A 14,998-nucleotide genomic window follows, 5' to 3' on the forward strand; every position below is an offset into this window, starting at 1 on the left:
TGTGTGTCTGTGTGTCTGTGCATGTGTCTGTATGTGTGTCTGTGTGTCTGTGTGTTTAACTTTCTTTGCAGATTTGATGATTTCATTGCGAATTTTTCCAAGGGGGATTTAACGCATGCTGATCTTTGGCTTATATTATAAACCGTTTAGTTTCTGTTCTCCTCCTGGTGACAAGCCATGGAAACCAGAGTTTCAATATCATCAAAGGCTCATAAAATGATTGATACAGCCTCCTTTCTCTGAGGAAGCTTGTCTTGATTTTTAAAATAACAATTTCTTTCTCTCTCTCTATCTCTTTGCTCATCCAGCTGTTTGTGGAGACCACAGATGCCAGTGGCAAAACTTTGGAGGGGCCAGTGCCTCTGGAAGTCATCGTGATTGATCAGAATGACAACAGACCCATCTTCCGGGAAGGCCCTTACATTGGCCATGTCATGGAAGGGTCACCCACAGGTAGGTCACACACTGTCTGGCCATCAGCATGGCGGCCCTGAAAATGGCACATGGTCATCTTTGGGGAGTCTGACTGGTTGACATGAAATAGCACTGGATTCTAGCAGAAGCGTGGAACTCAGCATATCAGGGGGATGCAAACTATGAACATGTCTTTCTTCATCTGCAGGGGTGATGTTCCATCCAGGACTCTGATGCCTAGTTAGTGTTGGGAACTGTATGGATATTTGGCTCCCGATGTAAGGGTTGAAGGCAGACAGTGTGCCCTGTGGGGTTTTGATGAGAAAGTCTGTCCTTCACATAAATTGCTTTGTGAATCCTTTTTATAATTGCCTTTCAATAAGAACAACGTTGGTGTGACAAACTGAGCCTTTTCCCTTTTCCATAGAAGATGCTCGGAGAGACACCTTTTGTCTTCAGTCAAAGGGCCAAAGGCAAGACATTTCTCTCTGGAAATACAAGTCTCTACTGTTATGGAAATGACTCCAGGCCTCAGGGCCTTGCTATCTTTCACCACCTTTAACCTGTTTGGGAAGGGCTTAGAATTTAGAGCCCTCCTTCTAAGGGGCCAGAACATTCTAATTAAAGTAGCCAGTGTCCACCAAAAAAGAATCACTCCTGAGCTTATGGCTGTGACAGTGAAGAACAAAGGAGACAGAAAATCCCTGCTGGAGTTGACTTTAATTTTATGCTCTGAGATACATTTAAGTGGAAAAGCCCTATGTTAAGAGTGTCACTGTTGCTAGTTCTGAAGTTTTGACTAAACAATGGGCCAGTCAGAAAGCCATAGAAGAGACGGAGGCCAATTTGGGTTGTTTCTCTACCTTTGTTGAATTGATGGGGTGTATCAATGACATGTAGATTACTGGAGACTTTGGAGATGTTGCCATGGCAACCTCCCCAGACTACCAGGTGAATAATGGTATGCAAGATGCCTCAAACCTCCCTTTAGCTTCACAAGCTCGATCTCTCTGCTCTCCACCACATCCTCAAAAGGGCAGGAGCAGGCATCCCCCCTCCCAGATCTGAATGTGCTCTATACAAATGATGAAGGGTTTGCTGTGTGTTTTTCCCGGGGTTGTGGGGTGTTACTGGGAAAGATGGAGGGGGAGGAATGGTAACAAGCCTGGGGAGGTGCAGCCTGGTGAGGTGAAGTCAGATCACTTCCGACCAAGTAGACCTCATGGCACCTCTCCAGGGTCTTCTTTTGATGGAGAGGGGACTTCTGATGAGAAAGACCCTAGACTTCGATTTTGATGTTTACAGAAAACTACTTAGAGGAGCTGAAGGGCAGAACAGGTCAGCAAGATGGATGGCGAAAGCTATTAAAGAGGCCAGAGTGTGAGCAGAACAGGAATGATTCCTTCTTGCTGTGCATGGTCCCCAGACCCTGAGTGTCAGCGGCCGGGATGTGGATGGACTGGAAATGCGATCCTGGAGTTAAAGCGTGCAGTGCATCTCGGGGGCTGCGAGAGTGACCTCCCTGTCTGTTACATGTATGCAATGAGATAAGGGTCGATCTTCCTCCCATGGCTGTGTTCTTCCATAAAGTTTGGGAGCGTTTCAGGTGCTATTGCTTTGTATCCATGTCATATTTTCAAGGAGGAAATTGAATCCTTTATGCACAAAGATACCTGGTTAGGGGGACAGCCACGTCTCTAGGAAATCCAAACCAGCTCGTGCTTCTCTTTATGATTGATATTATCCCATAAAGTACATAAGATTGGGGCTGCCGTGTGGCATGGATGCCTCTGTGGGTGCGGAATGATTCCCGTTATTGTGTTCTTTTCTCTCAGCAGTCTCTAGGTTTAACTCTAGAGCAGTCGTGGGAAGGAACTGGTCAGATTTGGTGTCAAGAAGGTAGATGCTGGGGTTGGGAAAGGTGGGGACATAGTCTTAGTGGACAACTGCCTAGATTCATTAGTGCCCTGCGAAGAACCTGCATGGAGGACAGTCTCAGGGCATTGTGAGGATGGCTAATGTTCCATCCTCCTCTAACCTTCTCCCCAACTGAGGTCCTTCTCAAGTTACACCATGCGTTCAGAGTTTCCTGGGTTACACAAATGTTTGCTTCTCCTAGGTCAACAATTCTGCCCGCTCCTTGGTTGAGTCTGCCCTAGTCACTCTCTACCTTAGATTTTTTTTTGAGACAGAATCTCTCACTGAGCCTATGGTTGGCTATTTCAACTCTGCTGGTTGGACAATGAGTCCTGATGTCCCCCTGTCACCCCTTTCTCAATGCTGGGGTTACAGATGTACACTCCTGTGCCCAGGTTTTCACACAGGGTGCTGGGCATGGAATTCGGGTCTTCACACTTGTGTCTCAGGCACCCTACCAACTTTGCCATCTCCCAAATCCCTGCCCACGTGCTCTCAGTTGTCCCATAAACTTGAGTATACAAACAGCCACTGGACTCTCCTATCACTGAACTGGGACCTCATGTTGTGCTGGAATATTTAGGTAGAGATGCACTCTCTACCACTAACCTTTTCTTGCTCTGGGAGGTGGTGGGTTCAGCCACCCTCATCTCACAGATGAGAAAACCAAGAGTCAGTCTCTTGAGTTTGAGCCACAAGTTCCTTCTCACCTACCATTCTGAAATTGGCTACCTTCTTCCCAGAGACCAGGAGAACCATGAAAAAAATCTGGAGGATGATGTCTTATTTGATGCTGTTCTTGTTTCACATCTGTGTCTGTTGTGATAAAGACATCCGAACCAACAGCAACATAGGGGCTTTATTTGTCTTCAATTCCAAGTTATAGTCCAATGTCACAGGAAAAGTCTCTCAGTTGCAGGAGCCTGTGACCATTGGCCACACCTGCAGTCACGAACAGACAGAAATGAATGAATGAATGAATGAATGAATGAATGAATGCAGGAATGAAGGAATGAATGAATGCAGGAATGAATGCACCCATACTGTCTTGCTTGTTTTCTGTGCTCAGCTAGCTTTCTTCCCTCTTACACAGTTCAGGCCCCATCCCACGACATACATCTTCTTACCTCAGTAACAATCAAGACAATCTCCCACAGACACGCTTGCAGGCCAACCAGATCTACAGAGCTCCTCAACTGAGGCTCTCCTCTTAAGATATCCTAGACTGTGACAAGTTGATTAAGAAAAAACGTAACCATCACAGACCCTGTCATTCCTGCTCAGCCCTGGGTCTGAAGATGGCAGGGCCTGGATCATCTGGGTGTAGGCACCACAGTCCTCAGTCGTTCTTGGACCTTGCACGAGCCTGAGATCCAGGAGACACCCAGCCAATAGGTCTGTTCTGCTCTGATGCTTGCACTAGACTCTAAGCAGGTCCAGCCTGGGGCATGTGTGTATCTGTGTAGTTCTGTCAAGTAATGGAAGATGAACAAGCAGTCCTCCTGGCCAACAGCTGGGCTCCCAAAATCCTTTGGATTTATTGTGAGCCTTCTGGGAAAGGCTCTGGAAGGCATGGGGACCTTCCATCGAGACCTTCCTTGTATTCTCATCACTTTCTTCTGAGCCCGTCTACCTGGGGCCAGCCGCATGAGGTGAGGCCTACATAGCTTCACGGAGCCTAATGCTCTGAAGAGACCCTTCCTGCTTACTGCCCATCTCCATAACACCCTAAGCTTTTAATTCTTGACGAACAGGGGATATGACTGTCATTTTGCACCCAACTGCACACGTTATGCAACTGCTTCTGGGTCTAGCACTAAACCTTAGTACAGGGGTTTAATGACACCTACTCAACATTTTAATAAGATGGGACCTCAGACAAGCCACAGAACCTTCTAAAAGCCTCAACTGCCTTGTCTGTAGAATGGAGCAGGATAACAGTAGCTCACTGAGAGCCCGTATGTGGGGATTAAATGAGACAGCAGGCTGTGACCTGCTCAGGCTTTAACAAATGCTCAGAGAATGCAGGTGTGCCGTTGTGCTGTTAACGCTGAGATTACTCTTGATGCTCTGACATTGTTCCCTTCAGCAAAGTTAAAGCAAAGAGACACATGGTTGGTTCGAAGGAGAATTCATTTCCCAACGATCCAGTGCCATGTCCCTGTGTACCCAGCTGCCATCAGTACCCATCCATCACGGAGGAAGGTCACCTATATTTATCTGCAGGAACAGACAGGAGACTGTTCCCAGATGTTCAGCACTACACACCAGGGTATTGTTCTCAGGGAAATCAGTCCTGGATGAAGGTACATCAGAACAGAATGATGGGGTTTCAGTTCTTTTCATAGTTATGAGTGTTGATCGATGGGCCCCCATCCAGGCTGTGGTGGTTCCACCAGACAGCCAGGTTTTTCAAGACCCACCGAGGAAGTAGAAGAGAGGTCTAGGACCTCAGGATCCCCAGAGGTCCTGTGCCAGGACCCTGAGTGCCTTGCTGATACTAATTCACACAAGTCTTTGTCCCTGCTAGTTTCCCAGGAGTCTTTGTGAAGAGACAACCGTGAGCAACCACTGGGGCTTCCCCTAGTCTACACTAAAGGAGGATCAAGGGCAAGTGCGGGAGCCTTAGAGGAAGGAAGTATAGGAAAGGAAGCCAGCCAAAGCAGGAAGTGGTGCTGAGGCTGTCAGTGTGGACAGGTGGAACTTAAGCCCTCAGGAAAATGTTAGAAAAAGCCATCAACCCCCATTAGAATTATTCTAGTCAAGTATCCAGAGATCCAGGCTGTCTGCCATTCAATCTGCCAATCTAAGAGGGATGAAAACCATCTTCAGGGGAACTTTAGCAAAAGCTAAAGAATCTTTGGTCAGCTGTGCAGGAGGCAACCTGAAATGTGAGCTTTCAGACAGCCTTCCAGCAAGACATAGGAGCACCCCATGGGGCTGGCTTTAGCAGGCCTGAATGGAAGCTGGAAGAAGAGCACTCCACCCTGGGCTCTGAGAGGAACCGGGGAACAAAAGTAATGTAAGGACTGTGTGTGTCCAGTCCACTATGTGCTGGTCACATTCAGCTTCCCTTCAGAGTGGGCATGACCCTCAGGTACGTATCTAAGTCATGAAGAAGACCAGTTCCTATTGCTGCCCTTGTCCTACTCCAAGCTGAAGAAGACAGGCTAGACCAGCAGCTACCTCCCTGACAACCCCACCACTCCCACACTGCCTTGCTCTCTACTTTCTTCCTTTCCCATACAATATTTGAATGCGCCAACAAGGGCTAAGCTCTGACGGCTCCCATAGTAATGGGACAGACATTGTCCATCCCCACTGGTGATCACAGCCACATGAGGAGGAACAGTGGAGAACAGATGAGCTGAAGTCGTGGCTAATGCTACACCAGAGCCAGATGGGATTTTTAATGCAGGAGTGGCTGAACCCCGTTTTATACAGAGGGAAACCCCTATCTTAGGGGTTGTGAACAGACTCTACGACCAAGGCAACTCTTATAAAGGACAACATTGAATTGGGTCTGGTTTACAGTTTCTGAGGTTCTGTTCATTATCATCATGACAGGAAGCATAGCAGCATCCAGGGAGGTGTGGCGCTGTAGGAGCTGAGAGTTCTATATCTTGTTCCAAAGGCAAATAGGAGAAGACTGTCCTCCAGGCAGCTAGGAGAAGGGTCTCAAAGCCCAGCCCCAAAGCTATGCATTTCCTCCAACAAGGCCACACCCACTCCAACAAGGCCACACCTACTCCAAATAGGCCACACCCACCCCAACAAGACCACGCCTATTCCAACAAGGCTACACCTACTCCAACAAGGCCATGCCTCCTAATAGTGCCACTCCGTGGGCCAAGCATATTCAAACCATCACATCCCCTCCAGGAAAGGGTGATGAGAGCACAGAGATGTCTCCCATTTATATTCACTCCAGGTTCTTCCAGGTCTGGTCTATCTTATTTTAAAAGAACTCTGACCTGGCCAGACATGAGGGAAGATAACTAACTCAGTTGACCTTTGGGGCAGTTGTCTATCCTGAGAGTTCGACTTGTCTTGGCAGCAAAATGGCTTGAGTCATTTGAGTAAAGTTGGCTGTGATGCTCTGGTACCCAGCTCAGCATAAGGATGTCTGGGATATCGAGAGCTGATATTTGTACCTGGCTCAGTATTAAATCCCCATTTAGTCAGGATGGGCTGCTGGTGGTAAAGCCTCTTTTATGGCGCCCTCTTTTCTCATAGCAGATTTTCCCCTAATGGTATGTCAGACATTCAAATCCTGTTCTCTCTCATTGTCTTCTGCCCCAGCCGATCTCATAATTTCCAGAGTATTCAGCCATACCCACTTCATGTGTTTTCTTAACCATGAATATTTTAAAAAAGAGAATTTAACATTTCTCAACATCATTTAGTGAAAAGCCACACTGGGTCAAGTCGGTCACCATGTAGAGAGAACCATCTGTGTTAGCTGATTTCCAGGCTCTCCCTGGGCATCTCCAAGCAGTGAAAGGCAAATACATGGGCCAACAGAAGTGGGACTCTACCTAGTCACATGCAAGTCACTTTCTGTGGTCCACTTTTGCTCGTCAGCAAATGCTTGGTTGGTCCCTGTGTCAGCCAACCAGTATCGGTATTCTGTCATCTCATTAACCCATCCCAAAAAGAAGTTACTCTTTATTGAACTTAACATCAGTTCTACAGGGCAGCACTTACCTACCTATTTTTTGTGGCAATTCATGTAGGGCAGGAGTCAGATTGGCAAGATGGAGAATAAGCCTTATTCCAGTTTGATCCATGTTCAGGCATTGCTTGTAATCAGGGTGGTTTATTCTATAGCCCAGCTCAGCTCAGGAATTAGGAGATAATCTTTTCTCCTTTCACACATACACATACTGATGAGAATTGTCATTCACGTGTTTCCCTGGACTTTACTCAGTATCCACAAGGTTTTATGTTGGTGTCTTTATCTGCATTCAAGCAAGGTGAAATTGTCTCAGTATGCCCTTCTCTCTGGGTTTTATGGCTTAGGTAGAGGGCCACAGTTGCTGATGTTTGCCTGTTTCCTCAAGTTAGAGCCAGAGCCTTGGTAGAGGAGTGTAGCCCAGGAAGAATGTCATTAGCATATCATTTGAGTACAGTTGGTCAGAAAATAATGTTATCAAAGAGCCATATAGTCCAACCAGAGACTATTTCCCAAACGGAATATTCCAGGAATAAACAGTAGGCAAGGTAGTATCTGAACCTGGCTAGCTCTTGACTCCTCTTGGTCATCCAAGAAATAGAATCTCCACAGTGACTCTTAACTGTGTCAGTGTGAACGAGTGTGAACGTCCCCAGCCAACAGACCTCTCTTACACTCTCAGAACCAAGACAACTCTTCATTCTGGCTCCCAGGGTCTTCATTTTTTTTCAAACTCACCTCCTCTCTGTTGGGTACCATGGGTGCAAGAGGACTCCACCCTGTTGGGTGCTAGGGGGTCTACTGAGAGGAGAATGCTTGGATCCCTCAGTCTGGTAGAAGGGTCTGGCAGCACACATATCCCTGTTAATATGTATGGCTTCAGACACTCTTCCTTCCATCCTTACCACACAGAGGTTGGAGGTTAGACCAGGTGATAGGCATCACCTTGCTGATTGCATCTTTTCCTCTCTGACCCTGGGGTTATCTTTTTGAATAAGCCTGGATGTTGTCTCTCCTCTGGCAGGCATCCATATTCCTGCTCTTCAGGAGGTCCGTGAATTCTAGGTGAACTGAAGAGATGTGGCCTCTATCAATTATTTCTGTGTTAAAATACATGCCTAATAGCTCTGCTCGTTAAACTTCTGGAGCTATTTCGGACTCCAGCCCAAAACTCCCTTCCTGTCACCCATCATCATTTGAAGGCAGGAAGGATTTGTGATATCAAGTATTTGAAAGTAAAACTGAAATCTAACTCACTTGGTTGATAGCATAATAGAGTGCTGCTGACTGGGTAAAGTCGCATCAATATTTTCAGAAGCAATGTAATCATTCATAACCACGTGAAGGAATGGATCCATCAGAAATTTCTAGCCACTGTGGCCACTTGATAATGTTTGGACAAGTCCTTGAGTTGCTGTGAGGTGTGTGCCCACAGGTGTCCCTGGAGTCTGATTATCCACTTTGAACATCTGTGGAAATGTCAGAGCATCAGATCCATGAGCCATAACTTCCAGGAAACTGATTTCACAATGGTTTCTATAGACATGTCATTCAGCAACTTTATATTGGTCAGGCACTCTAAACCAGGTCATGTCTTCTGAAGATGTTGGGGGCACAGAAATGACCCATGCCATTAGGTCTCTGCTCTTAAGATATTTATGAGGCTGAAGAGATGGCCAGGGAGACAGCTCAGTGTGCAATGTGCTTTGTCTTGCAAGCATGAGGACATGGGTTTGATCCTTGAAACCTACTTTGTGTTTCTTTTTAAGATAGAAAGATGGCTCATTGGTTAAGAGCACTGGCTGTTCATGTAAAGGATCTGGATTCAGTTGCCAGCATCCACATGATAGTTCATAACCATCTGTCACTCCAGTTCCTGAGAATCCAATGTTCTCTCCTGGCCTCTATGGTCCCTTTATGTGTATAGTACATATACAGACATACACGGAGGCGAATATTTGTAGATATAAAATAAAATGAAAAAGAAAAAACAAAATCAAGGCATGATGATAGGCACTTATAATCCCAGCACTGAGCCGATGGAGACAGGTAGACCCTTGGATCTTGCTGAACAAACAGCCTAGCTAAGTTGGTGAGTTCTAAGCTGATGAGAGACCCTTGCCTTAAGAAAGGCAAATGATGGAAACTGTCTGTATCCATCACGCTTTTGTCGCTGTGATAAGACACTATGACCAAGGTAACTTATGGAAGAAGAAGTCTCCTTGTGCACATTGGTTCAAGAGGGTTAGATGCCATGATGGCAGAGTGGAGGCACGTACCAAGCAGCTGGCAAGGCAACAGGAGCAGGAAGCTGAGAACTCACATCCTGAGCCACAAGCACAAATCAGACTACCTAGTAATGACAGGAGTCTTTTAAACTCTCAAAGCCCATCTCTATACTTCCTCCAGCAAAGCCACACCTCCTAGCTCCACCCAAACAGTGTTACCAACTGGGGTCCAAGTATTCAAGCATCTGACCCTAGGAGGGACGTTTTTAGTGAAACCACCACAGTGCCTGAAGAACAACATCCAAGGTTGTCTGGCTTCCACGTGCATAGAAATTCACATGCACATATACCTACATACACATGCACGCATGCGTGCACACACACATACCACCTACAGTTTTTTAGGAGAAGAGAGTTAACCAATAATTAAATGAATGGAAAAGATGTTGATCCTTCAGCTGAAACAAACAAACAGATTAATGGAATGACAGTGAACTCTGATGCGGTCACATTGAACCCGAACATAGTCAAAGAAAGAGTCGATCGGAGAAGAATGTTTAAGGAACAGGGGTCAAGGAATTACAAAGAGCTAAGTGGTGTCATAGTTGAAGAATGGACGAGAAGTGTCCAGACAGTGCCAGGAGATGACTGCGTGCACATTTACTCTGAGTAGAAGTCAACAAATGCAAACCAGATCTGTCTCATTGCTTGTTTTCATTTAAATCAAGTTTTATGAGAACACAGACGTATCCGACTACGTTTTGGCATTCAGGCTACACTGGCTGACATGAGTAACTGGACCCAGACCACATATCCCACAAAGATGAAGTATGTACCAGCTGGTCTTCCAAAACACAGTTGGCTAATCATGGGTTAAGGTTCCTTAAGGTGTGGTTATGTTTTGCGCATAGTCGGAAGCTCTTGGGTGGATTTCGCGGGAGACTGGGAAAGTCTGGTTTGACTGCTGAAGAGTAGTAGCTCCATATTCTTAGTGGAGAGTTGTAGTGTCATGGGGACCAAGAATGATCTTAGAAGAATCCATTTCCTTCAGGGATGCAGCCTGGGGACGGCTGCTCAAGCTCCAGGAGTCAGCCCCACACCCATGCACGTATAGGCAGTGCCAAGTGGGCTCCGTGGACTTCGGGGGGAAAGAAAGAGAGTACGTGAAGTAGAGAGAGAAAGGTAGTGGGGTGGAATATGGGAACAATTGGAAAGAAGGAAATGGGTATGGATTTGGTTGAAACGTGTGCGTGTGAGAAATTCTCAACAACAACCACAAAATGTTCTTAGTGCTCCAAGCATAAGAGGACTTCAGTCTGAAGCACGGGGGTAAGGGAAGAGATTAGAAGTCACACCCGACTTCTGTGGTGATCCCCTGACAAATGGGAGATTACTACATATTGTGCCACTTTATGAAGCTGGATTATTGTGCCCGAGACCGTCTTTATGGAATTACGGCGTCACCGTAAACCTTAATAGGTTTATAAACTTTCCCCAGGTGTGAGCTGGATTCCGCCTTCAGTTTTCTTTCTCAGCTCTAAGCTTGAGCCTGGGGACCCTGATGTTGGGTTTTGTTTTGTTTCTACATCCCTAAGTTTTCAGGATTCGCACACGGTGGTGGCTGCCGATAAATTCCATCCAAGGAAAAAATGGTCCCGGGTGGCAGGAATTCTGAATCGCTATAATGCTCTCTTTATATTCTGTCTTTAAATAAATGTCTGTCCTCGTTTACAGTCCGTTCATTCCTTCAATAAGCATCTCCAGAAAGTCTGCCATGTATAGATTTGCTGTTTTTAGTGAGAGTAGAGGTGCATTAAGGCCAGTCCTACCCCATACAGCCTACAGATGCATAGACAGGTACCTCCCCGGGTAATACGCCATATACACTGTAGTCATTCGGAAGGGCGCATGCTCCGCACACATTATAGTGCGCATGCTCCTGAGAGCTATCCAAGGAGAGGGAGGAAAATGCTTCTGCTTGGGAGTGAAACAGTGAGGATCTCGAGTAGATTCTATGTCACTGCTCTTTGTAGGCCCTGGACTACTTGTCCCTTAGCGTCAATTCACTCCCCCGGACTTCTGTAGGACTGAGCACACAGAATCTCCTGGGCTTAGGTTAGTCTTCCCAAGCTCCCAGGTGCCACAGCTGGGGTCCAGCTTCGACCTGTGTGACTCCAGTGACTGCACTCTGTCTCCCTAAACCTTCACACCCAACACAATGTTACAATGAAGACAAAGGTGTCACTCAAAGTCTAGAGAATAATTCCTTATATGTATGTGGAGGGAGGGGTGTTACGGGGGAAACAGTACCCATCGTCAATTACTTCTTTTTTTATAATCAACTTTTTATAGTTTCACAATTTTGTTCATTCATAGAACACATTTTGATCAAACCCACCTCCCATTCCCTCCCTCTGATGCCCTGCAGGTCACTCTGCAACCCCAGCTCAGTCCCTTCTCCATGCAGCCAGATCTGCCCCCTAGTGGTGGATCTGGAGATGTTCAAGAAGAACCGAGGCTCCAAAAGGAAAGCGAACAGACAACCGAAGGCAGCCTCTTTCTCCCGCCCTCTCCACTGCTCTGAGAACTTGATTCCTTCTGAGGGCAAAGTCCAGGGCCTTGGCTTCCATTGATCTCGGCTCTTCACCTTCACATCCAGTGTCTTTTCTTAAGATGCCTTTAGTGAATTATATATAGACCCACCTCCAATCTTAAGTAAATGGAAAGAGATTCCGTCTGCTAAATTCTGTGGGGAAAGGGCATATAAAATCCCTTTCAAGTGTATGTTTTATGAAATATAGGCCATGAATTGAGTGTTTCCAGTATCAAAGGAAAAAAACTTTAATAGACTTGTAGCTTTCCTGCTTTAATTACAGCTACATATTTTTTTATTCAAGCTGAACACAGTACCCAGAGCTGTTTCATAATTTAGGAGACTGGCTCTCCTCAAAGAGTTCTCCAAAGTCAGGATGGGGGAATATTTGTGAGGATTTTTTAAATTTTATTTTATTTTCTTGCTCTGATTTTCTTCTTTCTGGGGTGAGGTTCTTGACAGTTTTCATGGGTGTGTGATTTTTTTTATCAGGGTGCTAGCCTGGATGTTTTCTCTTGGGGTAGCTAGGATTTGTGTTTGTGCCATTGGGCTCTGTGGCTTCAGGGCAAGTCTCTCACTTTAGAATCCTAGGGATGTCTTTACCTGGTCCCTTAGCGCCAAACTCCACCAGCTGCTCTTTGGTCAGATTGTTTTGTTTTCTCTCACATCCACAGTATCACTTTCTCTATGCCTGGGCTAGGCCCATGCTATGGACTTACTAGAATAATGAGTTAGTCCCAGAGATGGAGACAAGAATATCTGCATGCATGTATGCATGTGTGTATGTGTGCATACGCCTGTGTCCATGTATATGTATATCTGAAATTAATTTAGCTAAATTCACTGAATTTTCCTGTGGTTCACCTGGAAATGTCAGCCCATGCTATACTTATAAAACAGAGGTGATCCAGAGGCACCTTCTCCTGGATAATGTGGGTTCTGTGACTCCAGATGCCTGGAACAAGGTCTCAACTTAGGATGGTTTTGTCCTCAGGAGATAACTTTTGGTGGCCGCCATGGAGAAGAGGAGGGTGCAGTTGGCATCTAGTGTGGAGAGACTAGGGAAGCCATCTTACAAGGGTAGAGAATTCTTTACCCAATGCCCTGGCTCAAAATGTCTGTGTGCTGAGGTAGAGTGTGTGAAGATGTTCAGTGTGACACCCAAATCTGTGGCCTGGAGTCAAAGAAGCCACATGTTGGAGGGCCTCTGTGCTGAGCTCCGGGACCCATCTGCTAAGCACACTCATTAGCATGCAGCCTATAGGAGCTATGAGCACCTCGTTGCTGAAGTTGTTGCTGGGGGCAGGAGTGGAGGATGATAATAGTAGTCTTTTGCACCAGACTCACTCATCCTGGCAATTTAGGGAGATATATGCTGGTCCTCCAGGGAAATAGATGCTGGTCTCCTAGGGAAGTAGATGCTGGTCCCCCAGGGAGGAAGATGCTGATCCCCCAGGGAGGTAGATGCTGGTACTAGCAAGAAATTAATCTTTAAAGTGTTGGGAAAACATCTTGTCCAAGAAAGTATTGACTTCTTTAGTATCTAGTATGCTGGCATCCATCAGTAACGGCTTGATGTATATGGAGAACAGTGTATCCATACAAAAGCAGAATTGGGCAGCCTCCCATGGTCATCTTAGGCCATAAGGTAGCTTCAAGAGTAGAAACCACGTACTAGCAATGCAAGATGCAAGATGAAAAGAAACAAAATCCTGATGCTTATGGAGTACCAGGCCAACCCCACTGCTTGATGAAATGGCTTTGCATGAGATAATAGGATGTTTCCCTTTCTCCCGAGCCAAACTCATGGTGGATTTTCTGCAGTTGGAACCAAATCTTACAGCAGCTGACAAAGCCAGTGTCACTCAACCAGTAAAAACTATAGCCCAGTTAATCAGACTTTGAGCTTGCTTTGTTAATAACTGTCAATACTGACTGAGAGAGACCAAGTGGCCTCTGCTCCATATGCTTGTGTTATCCCTAGGTGTAGAATAATAATCAGAAAATAAGTCTCTAACAGAACAGAAATGGCCTTTCTCTCCCCATTGCCTCTGAGATCTTTTCAGAAGCATTCTGGGCTCTCCTTTGCACTTGATGTTTTTGTTAGCTAAAAACAGTCAAGCTGGGGCGGACCCCAGTTGGCAGAGTGCTTGCCCAGCACATAGGAAGCCTGGTGTGTGAGCCTCAGGCCCAGTGCCACTTAAACCGCTTGTGATGGCGCACGCTTCGATCCTAGGTCAGAGGCAGGAGGATCAGAAGAACTTCAAGGACGGTTTACACCATGAGTTTGAGGCCAGCCTGAGCCACAAGAGCCTGTTTCAAAAAAAACCAAATGATAAAAGCACTCGGTGTTTCGAAATGGAAGGGTTTTTTTGGTGTAGTTTTCTTGACTCCCTGTTATCATCATGATACGGAACATACTCTATCTCTGAAGACCTGGGAACACTCCGGTAACATGTGCCATTTGGTGGTTGCCATCTGGGACAATGCCCTGGCCTGAGGATTCTGTACAAAGGGCTGGAGAGAGAAAGAAGGGTGCTGGCAATGTCAGGATGGCTCTAGGAAGTTGTCAGAGGACAATAATTTCTTGTTTTGCCAGTGATGACTGGACACCCACCCAAAGATCTATCCCTCTTCATCAGGAAGGGCATGAAGCTTGAAGGCCTCTGACTCTTGGAAGACCTGGGTTTCAGTTCACCCATGGGTGTAATATCACAGCCATAGAAGGATAGCTTCTGGAAACTTGTTTTCTGTACACTCTTGCCTTCTTGGAGCAAGATGCGTGTGTGTGTGTGTGTGTGTGTGTGTGTGTGTGATTCAGCTCTCCTTCACCCTTCACCAACTCCCTTTAGAGAACTTAGACATCTCTGCTCCATCAGGAGCCTCCAAGCCTTGCCCCCTGCCAAGACAACCGCTTCCCAATTCATCATCCCATTTTGAACTCCCAATAAAGCTGAAGTGTTGTCTCTGAGTTTCCCAGGAGGGCATGGAGGCTCGGAAAGGTTGACACAGACAATCAGAGAAGGAGCCATGTGAGTCAGAACTGTCTGACCTCAAAGAGACTGCATTTCCTCAGCCTCCACGTGGGTTAATTACTCCTTAGCATGCTCTCAGGCCCTCCTTGATAAGACTAATGTGACTTTATTCACAGCTCTCTACCATAAGCGTTGG

At 46.2% G+C, this 14,998-nt stretch overlaps 1 protein-coding gene across 1 annotated transcript in view; it reads left to right on the forward strand.

The window, feature by feature from the left end:
• Positions 1–14,998, forward strand: part of Cdh13 (cadherin 13) — a 1,006,804-nt gene that overhangs the window by 673,644 nt on the left and 318,162 nt on the right. The window contains exon 6 of the mRNA XM_028752897.1: positions 309–453. Within this exon, the coding sequence (XP_028608730.1) occupies positions 309–453 (145 nt within the window). The remainder of the gene's footprint in view (positions 1–308; positions 454–14,998) is intronic.

This window comes from Grammomys surdaster, unplaced genomic scaffold, assembly GCF_004785775.1.
Source record: "Grammomys surdaster isolate TR1022 unplaced genomic scaffold, NIH_TR_1.0 128, whole genome shotgun sequence".
NCBI lineage: Eukaryota > Metazoa > Chordata > Mammalia > Rodentia > Muridae > Grammomys > Grammomys surdaster.